The sequence below is a fragment of the Bolinopsis microptera genome, chromosome 5 (assembly GCF_026151205.1).
Source record: "Bolinopsis microptera isolate Bmic1 chromosome 5, MBARI_Bmic_1.0, whole genome shotgun sequence".
Classification (NCBI taxonomy): Eukaryota; Metazoa; Ctenophora; class Tentaculata; order Lobata; family Bolinopsidae; genus Bolinopsis; species Bolinopsis microptera.
Window position 1 is genome coordinate 7,406,183 of NC_087076.1, and position 14,642 is coordinate 7,420,824.

At 34.4% G+C, this 14,642-nt stretch overlaps 2 protein-coding genes across 2 annotated transcripts in view; one reads left to right on the top strand and one right to left on the bottom strand.

The window, feature by feature from the left end:
- LOC134816075 (solute carrier family 12 member 2-like) overlaps positions 1-14,642 on the top strand; it is an 80,323-nt gene that overhangs the window by 17,962 nt on the left and 47,719 nt on the right. The window contains exon 2 of the mRNA XM_063824803.1: positions 13,426-13,495. Coding sequence (XP_063680873.1) covers positions 13,428-13,495 — 68 coding nt within the window. The 5' untranslated portion in view covers positions 13,426-13,427. The remainder of the gene's footprint in view (positions 1-13,425; positions 13,496-14,642) is intronic.
- Positions 145-2,634, bottom strand: LOC134815233 (pre-mRNA-splicing factor CWC22 homolog). Its single transcript, XM_063823748.1, has 2 exons — positions 2,464-2,634; positions 145-1,936 (listed from the first exon to the last, which is right to left on the bottom strand). Exons 1-2 carry the CDS (start codon positions 2,514-2,516, stop codon positions 688-690), a joined length of 1,302 nt encoding a protein of 433 aa, XP_063679818.1. The 5' UTR covers positions 2,517-2,634; the 3' UTR covers positions 145-687.

Here is a 14,642-nt window from a genome sequence, read left to right on the forward strand (position 1 = left end):
TTATTGCAATTTCATCTTAAATCTATTAATTTCATTTCTTTTGGATCAAGTTTCAATAAATGATACCGATTGACTTTTATTTCACTTTTATTTCATGTAATGCACGAGGCGAACGTTGTATTTCAGCACACAGTTAAATACAGATGAGCGGCAATTAACTAAAATCAAAAACTTACTTAAGTTGTTCTAGAAAACTGTCACATAATATAATTAATGAATTAAGCAACGGAAAATGCTGCCCTAGAAAATACACATAAAAAAGGTAAAAGCATGGTATGTTATTCAACATTGTCAGCTGAGTAGTCAGAATGGTAATCAAATTCAAAGCTATTATAAAAATATTGTTGAGCTTGGTAGGTAGTTCAAGTAATCAAGATTTTTGTCATTTGAATAGCTTGGAATAAGATTTGTTCACCCGTTCGCATTTCTACATTCTTGATATAGCTAGTATAATCATTTTAATTTTACTGATTTATTCTGAACTAAAAACGAATACATCAATTTCAATATCAAAATCAATCACAATTATTTTCAGACTATCTTTAATTTTATTGATTATTTTCTCCCAAAAATCTCCCAAATTCCCTCCCACTCATGCACCATTGTATAATGTACATTATTATTGTATATTACAACCAATTTAACATTACATTCCAATACTGAATACAGATAAAGTTGTCGAAAATGCTATTCGATCGCAGTCAAACCACCGCCATCCCCCTGACTAGAAGTAGAAATGTTCACCACCTTTTTTATTGATGAAACACTGTCTGATTTTACTAGCATTTGGGACGCTGTAACAATAATCACATTACCATTCACTAGTTTGGTTGCTGGCTCCTCAAAAGGCTTTAATTTCGTTCCTGGCAAATCAGATATAAGCCCATTAGTCAAAGGAGTATCAATAGGTTTTTCAAGACGGTTACCAGAATCCAAATCTAGGTGATCTGGATTCGATAAAGTTTTGTCTGTTTCCAAGGAACCGTTATCTGAATTATGGACTCCTTTTTCGTCCAAAGGATCAACTTGAGGAACGTCTTCACAAGGAATATTTTTAACAGTTTCTAGTTGCTCCCCAGCAGTTGTATCTTGCAATGATAAATTGTGTGATAAGCCATCAGCAATATTTTTAGAAGAATCTGCATTAGCTTGATCACTGTTTTTAGCATCATGTAGTATACTCTGCTCGTCTATACTTACAACAACACTTAACCTGCCAGGGTTTGTTTCATTTGACAGAGTCTGAGTAATAAGCAGGTCCCCACTGGGCTTAGTGGAGACAGTGCTAGGTTTAGTGGATATGTTACTGGGATTAGAATGATCAGATGTTGATTTTCCGGCTGCGTTGGTAAGGGTTGATTGTGATGGTCCACTTGAGACACTGCCATCATAGCCAGTATCAGCTTGTTTATTGATTGAATTGGTTCCAGAACTCTCAGAATGATTGCTGCCTGCCACAGAAACTCTCCGCCCTTTTCTCAAGATAGTGGTCGGAGTTTTTGTTTGATTGAGGTAGGATCTTCTACGTTTTTTGACATTGGCAGTCGCCATCCTGTTGTATTCCTCGTTTCTAAAGCTAACTTGTGTTCTTCTAACATTGCTCGATCTGTCACTCAAATTAGTTCTACTGTTATTGATATCAACTGTCAAAACTTCAGAACGAGATTTAAGGTCACAATCGGACAAGCTGCCAAGTGAACCTCTAAATTTCTGAGTCCGGCTGTAGGCAGAACGGGGAGTGGACATGCCGCTGCCAGTGTATGTTGCTGTATTGTAGCCACTTTTACTGTTACTCAACTCTTGAGCTTTAGCTAGAGCTTGAGATCTGTGCTGCATGATAAGCTCTTTTCTAGCATCATGAGCTTCTGTTCGAGACTCTGGGGTGGCAGAAACTAGGACAGTGACATTTGTTTGAGAGCCAGCATCTTTTGTACGCCTGAAAGCAAAATTTGTTTGTGAGATATTAATTTGAAAGAAAGTATTATGCATGACACCTGATCTTCATCACGCATAAATCTTACTATATATAAAGCTAGACGATATATGTTTATCCGTGCCATTTTACTGACACCACGGCATCAACTTTAACGCTACTTTCCGCAAAAACCGTAAAAGATGTACGACTGAAACTTTTTTGACTGGGCCAAATGCTTTAATGGCCTCCAAATCAGCATGAAAAAATAAAAAATTGGCCAAGAAATAGAAGTCTTAGAGCCCCAAATTTGGACCCCCAAGTGGTGTCAAAAACGCGAATTAAATAGATAATAATTATTTTAGTCTCTTGAGTCTTGACACCAATTTAGGGTTATACGGGTTCCTGCTAGTATATTTAAATGCAATTATGACATACCTAAATAACAAATATTATCATCTCTACAGCCTTCATTGTGATTGAGAAAAAAAAACTTATATTATTCAAGGTGTTAATGTTTAATGCTAGTCTTTACCATCATTATTACTTACAAGGTTTGTATTTGAGAGGCAGATGCAAGAGCAGCAGATGATCCACAGCCCATAAACAACTGTATAGGGCACTCAGAGGAGGTATGAGACGAAGCTCAATCTCAGAATTAAATTTCCATGCAGAATCTCATTTCAGCAATCATTTTCATTAGGCTTGTATCCTGCAATTATCATTCAATTAATCAAAAATATCTCATTACATTCAACCATTTAAATAGGAACCACCAGAAAAATATTTCATTATTTAATATTTTAAAAATATCATTGTAATAATAAAGAATAACATGGTCCCACCTTGTGGACCTAAAACTCTATTAGAAAGATAATACCATTCAAAAATTAAACTGGTTTTGATTCTCATTTCATCAACAACCTGGATGCTTTGAAACAAAAATTTCAATGAAACAAAAATTTGTTAACCACCTGCTACAGTAAAACCCCATTTTACAGCACTTCAATTGAGCGCTCTAGCGCGGGTTTCAGAAACACCCAAAACCTCAGAATTTAAGTGTATTTTGCAACAGGACCCTGCGGCTTGTGAAAATGTTCTGTTACGTGTAATTTGATGCAAGGTGGGATTGAGATACACCCACCTTTTCACCACCTAATAATTGAACCCCTGCTTTTTGTCGTCAAGTCAAACAGCATGAGAGAGACATCCTTAAACTTCCTGTATGATGTGGTGGCATAGGCATCATCAATCTCTTGAATATGATTACTCAGTGGCAGTCATCAAAGATCTCGTGAGTGCACTGAAGGACCTCAACTATGTTCTGAACAAGCAAGAGTTCCAAGACAACCAACATGCTATGGTTTGAAGATCCAAGGAGTACCCTCTAAAATGAAACAAAAGTTACAATACTCTTGATTGTAAGTTAAGTGGATATGTTTCCATGCACCACAATGCTGTAAAAGACACTGCAGCTTTCTTCCTCCAAGAAGCAAAGTTTAAGGGTGATAGAGCCTACACACCTGCCTGTTCCAACTTCATTTTCAAGGAAGACCAAAACACCCAGGATGAAGCCCTTCAATGTTGCACCTGTTGGACCGTATGTGCCCTTTAAAAACATTCTTTTACATCAGGGTCACACATCCTATCTGCGACTCAAGTACCTTTAAGCTACTAAATAAGATACAGTGAGCATTAGAAGGAGAATAAAGGTATCTATGAGGAAATGTTGAGGTTTGTGACCGCTCTAAGTTGTTTTTGTATATTGTATCTCTGGGATGATAGCTGACCAAAAGAAGAATCTAAGATTCACGTCAAATATCATATCAGAACACGATTTAGCTTTGATCTGATATGATACAAAGCACACTCATTGCACTGAGGGAATCATAGGAGCAACCCATCCCGGACTGCAAAAATATCTTTGAACCTCATCCCTCACTCCTCAGGAGACAAGCTTTGAAGTTATATGATATTTATAATAATTATATATATTACTTGTTTGGAAAATTTGTAAATACTGTATAAAATTTTGCGAAATGCTACTGGGGTAGTTAAGTAAAACAAAATTAAAGTAAAACAAAATTTAAATTTTATTGCCATTACAATGAATAATGATATCATAATAAATATAAGTAGACATCCGATAATAAACTTGTTACATCCAGTACAACCCAAGATGTCAGCCAACGCGACTTACAAAAATAAAGAAAGCTAGCATGTTCATTGTTCATAGTTTTTCTAACGAGCATACTTAGCTGTACGGAAATAGCTTTAATTCTACGTCATATTAAAAACTTTACATCATTTTTGAGATACAAAAATAAATTTTAAAATAAATAACTCTTTTGCTGCTTAGGCGCGGCACCGCGCTTGATCCACCATAAACTTTAAATATTGTCAAGATATTAAACGAGTTTTCCGAAATAATATAGCATGCTGACTCCGTAGAATATTACAATTATACCCGTGCCAGTTCCAAATGTGAGTCAGAGCTTCAACCAAAATCAGTTAGCAAAAGGAGCCAGTTGCCTGCAAGAGCTTTACTAGCACCTGATTTACCACTTTTGGAGCACAAACTCAAACCTAAAACCGGCCAAGCACAAAGATATGTTATCGCCACGATTGGGTGGATTGATTCCCAGAATATTTATCAGCACGCGGCACTAATAATATGAAGTTCATTATCGAATTTTAGATATGCCATGGATCGTTTAACACATATATAAAAGGTTATTACCGTGTTGATGGTTTTAAATTTTGTATGTTGTAAGCACTTTAGTTTGTGAAGCGTTTACTCCTCCCCCTCAGCAAGACAGCTAGATTATAGATTAATGATAATAATTGTCAAATGTCGTTATATATTATATAACAGTAATAAATGTTCAATAGTTGTAGAGCGACTTCAAGAGTAGTGGTCCACAGGGGTCCGAAAAAGCCGTACAGGCACTTGGGTCCTTATCCTTGTCACTAATCTCAATTGGATTCGGTTTACACAAAGCATGAACATTTAGACGTACACATTGACACGATATTTATTAGAAAGCAAAAAATATAAAATAATACGTGCGTGCGCGGCTTGAGCCGCGCCGCATAAGAACGGATGCGTGCAGGGGCTGGAGTACGCTTGTATGTAAATTAATGAAATGTTGCATTGTAAATATCTAGAATTGACGATATATTTTGATCTAAAAGTAAATTTTACAAAGCTGGCTTTGGATTTAGGTAAGATTATAATTTATTTTTTAAAAAAACCACGGATAATTTTAAATTTATTTCTATTTGTCGTATAATCAAAAACAATTTAATCATGTTTTTAAGAATGCGCGGCTTTGGCGGCCAGTTATTGACTTATACATTAAATTGAATTTTAAATAAAAATGTGAATATATTAAAATTTAAAACTTTCAAAACGGAGGCTTATAAATATTATTATATTATGATTGTAAAATAAAGGATAAAATTTTAAATTTGTTTCACTAAATTTGTTTCACTATTAAAGAATAATTAATGTTTGGTTGTTGGTTGTTGGTATAAATCGATATTAATAAATTATTTAAAATAGTATTTGTGTTTGTTATTATTAACTATTGAGTTACGTTCGATTTAAATATTAAAACACTACTACAATACATTTCACAAAACAAAACGACGGGGACACAGAAAGGAGAAGGACAACACATCACACGGACGGAAACTGCTGCTGAGTGACGAGTATCTGATTATATTTATATTAATTATGGGTCTCTTGTTCATTGAAATAAGTGTGATAATACTTCTAGAGTATATAGGGCTGACACAGTTGCTGCAAGGTAAAAATTGGGGTCCAAAACCGGGAGTGTGATACAACTTAATTTCGCGTTACGTAGTAAGAGATACAAAATATAAAATATAAGATATAAATGACTGCAGTTCCAACCTACTTCTTAAATGGCATTTAAATGTACAGTTTATTGTGTAATGAGCACTTGATTGTCTAGGCCAATAGATTTAAGATAATTTTTAAACTTTAGTAGATATATTTTTGATGATGTGTGATGATGTTTGTGTCATTATATGTTGATTTGATTTGATTTTACCAGGAGCTAGAGTTGGCATAATATTTTCCCCAGATATTAATAACAAATAAACTTGGTGCCCAAAATTTTTGTTCCTTGATTTAAACTTTTTTGCGCAAAATATTAACTTTTTGGCCTTAAATTTAACTTTTGACTCGTTTAAATTTAATTTAACTTCGAAGTAGCGCGCGCCGCATTCTTCTCGAATTATTAGCCTGAGCTAGGTAAGTGCTACGAAGTAATGCACCCGGGTAAATCAATTAACAATGGACAACTTTAAACTTTGCTTTCAGTTTGCTTTCCACAGTTTCAGTTATTTTAAAAGTAATTTATATTAAAAGTTCGTAATCAGATAAACGAAACGAAGCTTTTAATAATAATATTTGTTAAAAAAATTATAAGCTCTTCAAATAATTTACTTTCGGTATTAAATGTTGCAGCTGACCAAGTTACTGGGCGGCGCTTAGCCTGTCCAATAGTTGTCATACGTTGTATGACCCGCCGCGCACGAAGTGCGCGGCTCCCCCTGTAGCGTCGAAGACGCTACAGACACTATAGTGACACTACAGACACTATAGCGAAGCGACCGTGGGGGTCACCACGTGATACAATCCAATAGACTGTCAAATTCTGCCGAATCTATATATTCTTTAGTATTTCTGTTTACAAACATTTTAGCTTGGGGTCCGCAGGTAACTGACTGAGCTGATTTGTGATTACAATTTTTTCAACAAAAATATTGCTATTAGATATTTAACACGATCTAGTTTTTCTGATATGAAAGTTATGTGCGCGGGGTTTAAATAATTTTGGTGGATAATTTATAATTTATGAAATTTAAATTTTTAGTACTAAATTTATCAAATTTGGAAAAATAAGTTTGTGTGTCGACTTATATCATATGATGCTGCGCTTATTTTAAATTTGTTTGACGTCGATTGCAATAACTAATTTTCATCAATTAATTATAAAATATAGCTACTTCCTTGCTATTCGCTGCAACATGTTAATTGACTGAATCAGCATTTTGCCGATATAATATACAATATAATAACTTCTTAGTAAAGCTTTTTTTAACTATATTTTGTCATATCATGTTGTATGTAATGTGAGGTGATGCGGATTGAGTGTTTAAAAATAAAAAAGTTACAGATTGAAGTCCCACATTTGCCATCATATCAAACTACATGAAGTGCCTTAAAAATTTGATGAGGTTTTTGCATTCTTTTGCGGTCGACTCTGCCAAATGACCGGAAAATCCATGATCGAGAGTTTAATGAGGAGGGATAAGACGCTGGTAAAAGACTTTGAATCTTATTTGGGTTCACTTTAGTACACGAACATTGCATTGTATTTGAAATAGTTATTACTATTACTATATATTATAGTCTGTAGAAATAACTTTTGAACAATAGTTTTTTGGCTGTAATTTTGCTGAACTAAGTTTAATTTAACGATTTGGTAAAGTGTAGTGGGAACATGTGTACTAACTTTTCGGCCGAGCGTGAAATTTTTCAATGGTTAATGGAATTAACGAAATGAACAAAGAATGAAAATTATAATAGAATCTCTGAAATGAACAGAAAACGATTGGGATCGATTGATATTGATACTAAAAGTGTCCCTGAAAAATGTTATTGGTCTAGCACGTTCAGAAATGCTCCTGGGACGATTTTTCTATTTTGGTTTCAGAATACATCAAGTTGAAATCAGTTTGGTATGACTGGGGGACATGTGAATTAATCTGTTTAGCCACTCAGAATTGGTTCATGGAATGACGGAAACGAACAAAAATGAACATTGTCCCACAATGACTTGAAATGAGCTGAAAACGGTTGGAATAATTATGAACTAATGGACAGGGTTCGCTCAAAAATGAAATGTTGTGAAAACTACAAATTCTATCAAATTCTCAACACCCACTTCCAAGTCGAGTACTCTCGAGTCTCAACCCACTTAGTCCACATGCCTTGCAAACTGAAAGCATGGTATTTGTAAAGGTCTAAGTTCCTCATACTCACCAAAGATGGTACCTCTAGTCAATCGTAGGAGGAGAGAAAGTTTAACAACAATTTAAGTGGCTGCATTTTTTGATATTAATAGGTCCTAGTCAGTGGCGTAACGTTGCCTGTTGGCGCCCCCGCCGAAAAGGCGCCCCCCTGTTGGCGCACCCTCCCATTGTAGTGCCCCTCCCTAAAATTGAACAAATTAGGTGATTTCAGAGGATACGCCGGTAAAATCTCTAAAAAGGTGTGTATCTAGAGCAAAACGTGCAGTTTTGCTAGTACTTTAGTTAAGTTTTCGAGATTGCCCCACATTCAAACGACGATTTGGAGCCCCCCCTAAGACGGCGCCCCCCCTGCACATCGGGGTCAGCGGGGCCCTTCATTACGCCACTGGTTCTAGTATTTACCCATATTGTTTTAAAGTATTAAGAGAACTCTCCTTCAATTATTTTAATGCAGTCACTCAGACCAAAGTTTTATAACAAAATCGGCAACTAGAACACCGATGGGACATTGAGACAACAATAAGACAACATTAAGACACCAATAAGACACATTAACACAAAAATAAGACAACATTAAGACACCAATAAGACAACATTAAGACAACATTAAGACAACATTAACGCAACAAACACCAGTAAGACATCAAACGATAAGACAACATTAAGACAACATTAAGGCATCATTAAGGCAACATTAAGGCAACATTTAAGCTACAAATTCGTTTAAGACAACAAATTATGTATAACAGTATAACACTATTTCTTCGAATATATTTTACTTTGTCAAATTATATTTTACTTCATCAACTGAGTTAGAGTAATACGAAATTGTGACTTAAACTCTGAAAATGAAATAATTAGGTCTCATTAATTATCAGGTAATACAAATTTACAGAGCAATAAATTAATCAAAAATTCTTCTGAATAGGGCTGGGATATCTTGGTTGAAGGCTGGTCATGACGTGAACTGTTCCAGCGACCCCTCCTCCCGCAGCTCCAATGACCCCTCCTCCCGCAGCTCCAGCAACCCCTCCTCCAGCAGCTCCAGCGACCCCTCCTCCCGCAGCCCCAAATACACCACCTCCTCCAGCAGCTCGTCGGACACGAGTGAGGAACATCAGCATTGACGGAGCTTTGGTTGAATACAGGACAGTACTCAACTTGACCATCAACGGGAAATCTCTTTCAACAGTCCTAGAAGAAAGAGGCATTTGTCGATCGCACTTCTACAGAAAAAGGTGCATTGCAGAAGCAGCACTCGTGGACAGACAAGCCCTTGAGAGCTTGTTCCTGCAGCTACGTAAAGTAACGCTCCAAACCGTATACCCAGCGGCAAAAGATATCTGTCACAGAAAACATAGAGACCTAACACGCCTTTATGCTCAAGGAAACGCTCTGAAGCCGAAAACTCGTTATTAAGATATTTGTTTTATTCTATATTGTAAACCAGTTATTTCAGTATCAATTTATCATCATTATATTGTAAACCAGTTATTTCATTATCAATTAAGCATCAATTTAAATTTCCGACTTTTAACTAGCAGTCCAAAGTATCTTAACAGATAATTTCAAAAATCTGTGTGTGTAATAATCCTACCCTTTTTAACTGCGGTAATGAAATCCCGGCCGTATATTACATTGATTGAAATAAATTTTCGTGCACATACAGAATGAATGGTTAATAATTTAATATATATGTAGACCAAGCTCTGTGCACGGGATGCTTCCTGGAAGAATCCAGTTCTTTTAGCGGGGCACCCTACCTAAAGCCAAATTGAGATATAATAATCATATTCCTAGAGAAATAATCAGAAATCGAATACCAATCAAATAATATGATATATATGAGTAGTAACCATATTTACTATGCAAAATGCCCCAACCACATAGTGTAAATTTATATAGAATTCAAATTCCATATCATCATTAAACCTCAATACCTAGTCAATATAATAGCCCAAGCAAAATTAAATAACTTCTTATATACCTTACTGTCATACTACAAATTAATTAAACATTTGAAATCTGTTGACCAGAGAATAAATTTCTAAGCCTAATGCAAGTGAAATAATTTAGATGCAATAATGAATGCCTAATGTGAGTATCATTTGTCAATGTCCTTGTAAAAAAGTCTGTACAAGAGATATGAGTAACTAATATAGAAGAAAAAACAGGAAGTTGTCGTCTGTTGTGAAATAAATAAAATATCTAGAATATAAATTAGAATATAAAATAACATTCAGTCAATGTGTCGTCAATAAACTGTACAATTATCAAATGTTAAAACTGGGTGATACAGTCACCAAAAAAAATACTAAGTATGATAAGTTAATAAATTAAATGTGGTCTATAAAACTACCACTAAGTATAATAGGTCAATAAATTAAAAGTGGTTTATAAAACTACCACTGTGGGAACCCCTTCTCCAGTTAAAACATGTCAGTCATGTGCAAAATCAATCAGAATGGTAAGGTGGTAAAAAAGGGAATATCTTTTCGATACATCAATTATATATGCCTCAGATTTAAAAGAATTAGAAGTTACTTAGTTATGGGCGACTATGATTGCAGTATAAAATTTGTCATATGAATTGTCGACGGTATAATTAGGGTCTGTTGTTATAGATGATAGTAGCTGTTTCTTATACGAATCACTAAAGCTTTTAACATCGGGCAGATTTCGTAGATCTGTTGGAACATTATTCCAACATTTTGCCCCCAAGTATTGAAAGTTTTTATGTGATGTTGATCTATTACATATTCTAAACATTTTGTTGCATTAATGTAGTCTTAAACGAGTTTGTTGTCTTAATGTTGTTTTAAAAAATTTGTTGTTTTAATGTTGTCTTAAATGAGTTTGTTGTCTTAATGTTGTCTTAATGTTGTCTTAATTGAGTTTGTTGTCTTAATGTTGTCTTAATGTTGTCTTAATGTTGTCTTAATATTTTATCCTATTTTGTTGTCTTATCGGTGTTTGTTGTCTTAATCTTGTCTTATTGTTGTCTTATTGTTGTCTTATTGTTGCCTTAATGTTGTCTTAATGTTGTTTTAATGTTGTCTTAATGTTTGCTTTAATGTTGCCTTAATGTTGCCTTAATGTTGTCTTAATGTTGTCTTATCGTTTGTTGTCTTATTGGTGTTTGTTGTGTTAACGTTGTCTTATTGTTGTCTTAATGTTGTCTTAATGTTGTCTTATTGTTGTCTTAATGTTGTCTTAATGTTGTCTTACTGTCCCATCGGTGTTCGTACAAGTTGCCACAAAATCACATCAGAACACGATTCAGGTTTGATCTGAATGTTTCAATTATGTAAGTGTATAGAATTATTATTATTATTATCTATCAATTGGATCAGATATATTTTAAATTGATCAGGCAAGTCATTTATTATATTTATCCATTTGCAATATACTATGAAGCGTGCACAACTCCCTCCACAGTAGTTTTGATTGTGTGGTGCAACTTTCACTCACATGTGCATGTACATACTTATTATTCATTTTATAATTTTTCATTACTTGTTTCACTAAAAGGTCCATGATTGTTGAGCTATCATCTTCATCAGCTAAGTTTTAATAAATTCACTTTAAGGCTAAATTTCCTGTCCTCTAAATTAATCACTTGTTTTTGATCTGTTTATTGAAAACATTAGCTTAGCATGTTTTAAACACCATCCATTTATGTGAACCAAATTAAGTCGAAACGATCACCTTGAAAAAGTTGATATCTCAATTTTATGTTCTTTTTTGCATATATATTATGCAAATAAAAAAATTATTGACAATCTATTCATATTTCTGTTTTACTTTTAATTGATTGGATTATTTTTCAGAAAGTACGTCCCCTCCTAGTCACCTAGTATTCAAAATATGGATGCTGAGGAAATCATTAAGTTCTACAACAATGGAAATGAAAAGTTTGCCTGTGCAAGAATCTTTAATGATTTTCGCTGCTGCATTCAAAATAATACTCTTAACATTGACAATATATTTAAAAGTACACATCATCTAATTGAAGAGTTAAAAGTTCTCTCCCACTTTCATTACAAACTTTTGAGGCTCATTATGAAAAAGTCAAAATGTGAGCAAATCAAATCAAAATGGATGTCAACAATGATTAGAGGATTACTTAATTCTGTTAAGAACGTATCAAGTGCTGACTCAATAATAGTTCAAAGAGAATATTTGAAGATTTTGTGTACTGTTATTAAGGATGACGTGGAATATGACAAAGATATCATGAAAGAAGTCATGAACTGGTTCAGTATTAATCCATGGACATTGCTGGACAAATACTTTCTTAAAATATTCAAAGGCATAACTGTCCATGGACTTCTTGATTCTTCAGATAATCTTGCCATCATATCATCTCTTGATGAGAAAGGGTACAAGAATATACTATTCTGTAGCAGTAAAGACTTCTTATAGATGTTATGTCACTAGAATTGACACCCCAACTTCAATCACAAGCACTTGAATTAGTTTTGAACATCTTCTATTCTGCATTGTGCAGTGGACAAACTGGTGTAGCCTTTAAAATCGTTGGTGGTAATAGTGGAATGGAGTTTGTCAATGTAGATCTGCTGAGGGGGTACATTAAATCAATCTTAACAGAAGATGACTTAATGTTTCTATCGAATCTACATATTGCTGCTAAGATATCTAAAATGCTAGCTTCTTCTGATGTGATGCGGAATTATGCAGGGTTTGAGCAGTTAGTTGAGCTCTTTGACATTCAGTACTGGTTCCATCACTTTGCAGTTCATATACAGTGTGATCATAAATTGGTCTTGGATTGGCTCCTTGATGGTGATGAGCTCTGTCAGAATTATCTATTGTTTGTCCTTCCTGTTATTTCTTATGATTTTTGGCAGTTTGTCGATTTTTTGTCTACTGTCATCCCTGATGAATCAAGACCAAGAAAGACACTCGAAGATATCATGGATTTTCTTATCAGATTAAATCTCAGTATTCATGAAGTTAATACAGAAATCAGTTTGATAATTGATGAAATAGAAACAAAGTATGAAAGTTTTGGTGATGTTCCAATGTCTGATCCTCTTAGCGGTATTTTATCATCAAAGTTTACAACCCAATGCAGTATAAGCAAAATGTGTGTTGAAACGGAAGGAAACAACTATTTAGGATTGGTGTCATATTCCGATTCAGATTAATAATTTATTAAAAAAATATTTTCGGTGTTCTTATTGTGTACTAACAAAGCCTCAGCCTCATATAATGATATACCTTTATTTATTCTTATCTATTATCTTATACCTCTACTTCGTTGTTTTGCCAATTGAATGTCATATGACGTATGCTCAATAATTTGTTAAATTTTTTTATTAAAAAGCTGGGACCTAACATTAATCAAATCACTTATGTTTTTAAAATTTGTTAAACGAAGCACCTGATTTTTATGTATAACAGCCCTATTCTTAAAGTAGCGATGAGTGATCCAGGAGGTGAAAATGGGCAGGAGCCTACATCTCCTCTAATCAGTAGCAAAGGGAACAGGTGAGTCAAAACATACAAAACTTCATCTGTGTTGCTTTTTAGGTTGTTACGATTTAATTTAAAATATAATAACGATTGAATGTATTAGCGGAAATGTGAGTTTTCGCACTGTGTATCCGGTTATAATATCCGAAATCAAATCCGAAATATTAGATTAAGTTTGTCGACTGTCGAGTAATATTAATCATTCATCCATAGACATGCAGTTTATTGGTTAATACAGAAAACTTCTTTCCTCATCAGGAATTGATAAATATTTTCTGATTTGTGTTAAATCAAAATTAAATCAAAATTAGAACTGGCCAACGTCAATAGGTCTATGCTTGGTTTATCTAAACTCATAAATTTAACAGTATTAAATTGACCACAACTAGGTAATTTGTGTTTGCCACAATAGTTCCGTTATGGTGCCCTGTATAAATGCACTTGAGTGAAGTGTCATATTTCCAATCAGGTAATGAAACCCCTATTCTTCCCATTAAAAAGACCAAATTTAGCAACTACAGCACGTGGTACGTGCCAGAGTTCAGTTTAAATTGCATCTTATATTTCAATATGTTGCTTTAATAACTGGAAGAGAGAGAGAGAGAGAGAGAGAGAGAGAGAGAGAGAGAGAGAGAGAGAGAGAGAGAGAGAGAGAGAGAGAGAGAGAGAGAGAGAGAGAGAGAGAGAGAGAGAGAGAGAGAGACAGAGGGAGAGAGAGAGAGGGAGAGAGAACTGGAAGCTTTCTTGTCATGTGTCCATTATTGAACTCGTGTGATTTTAATATCGTCTTCTCTTTGTACATGTAGCTGTACTTGTGCGCAACAACATGTACTGTAAACAGTGATGTAGTAGTATAAACAGTTCATAAAACACGTACCTTTAAAACACGTACCTGGAAGCATTTAGAACAGTTTTGTCTGAATTCAGAACAATATTGGTGGGTTTCGATAATTATACATATATTAAGGCACTGCCACAAACGTTTCAACTTTCTCGTCCCAACACTTATTATGACTTGTAGCACGTTAAATATTAATATTTAATATATTATGGTACTTGTCGTGGGAATAGGTTTTAGTGGACAACGTCATTTTAATTAGATTCTGGGAATTAGGTAACAGTAGACACTAGCACAGTCAACATATGTTGTTGTTATGACAAA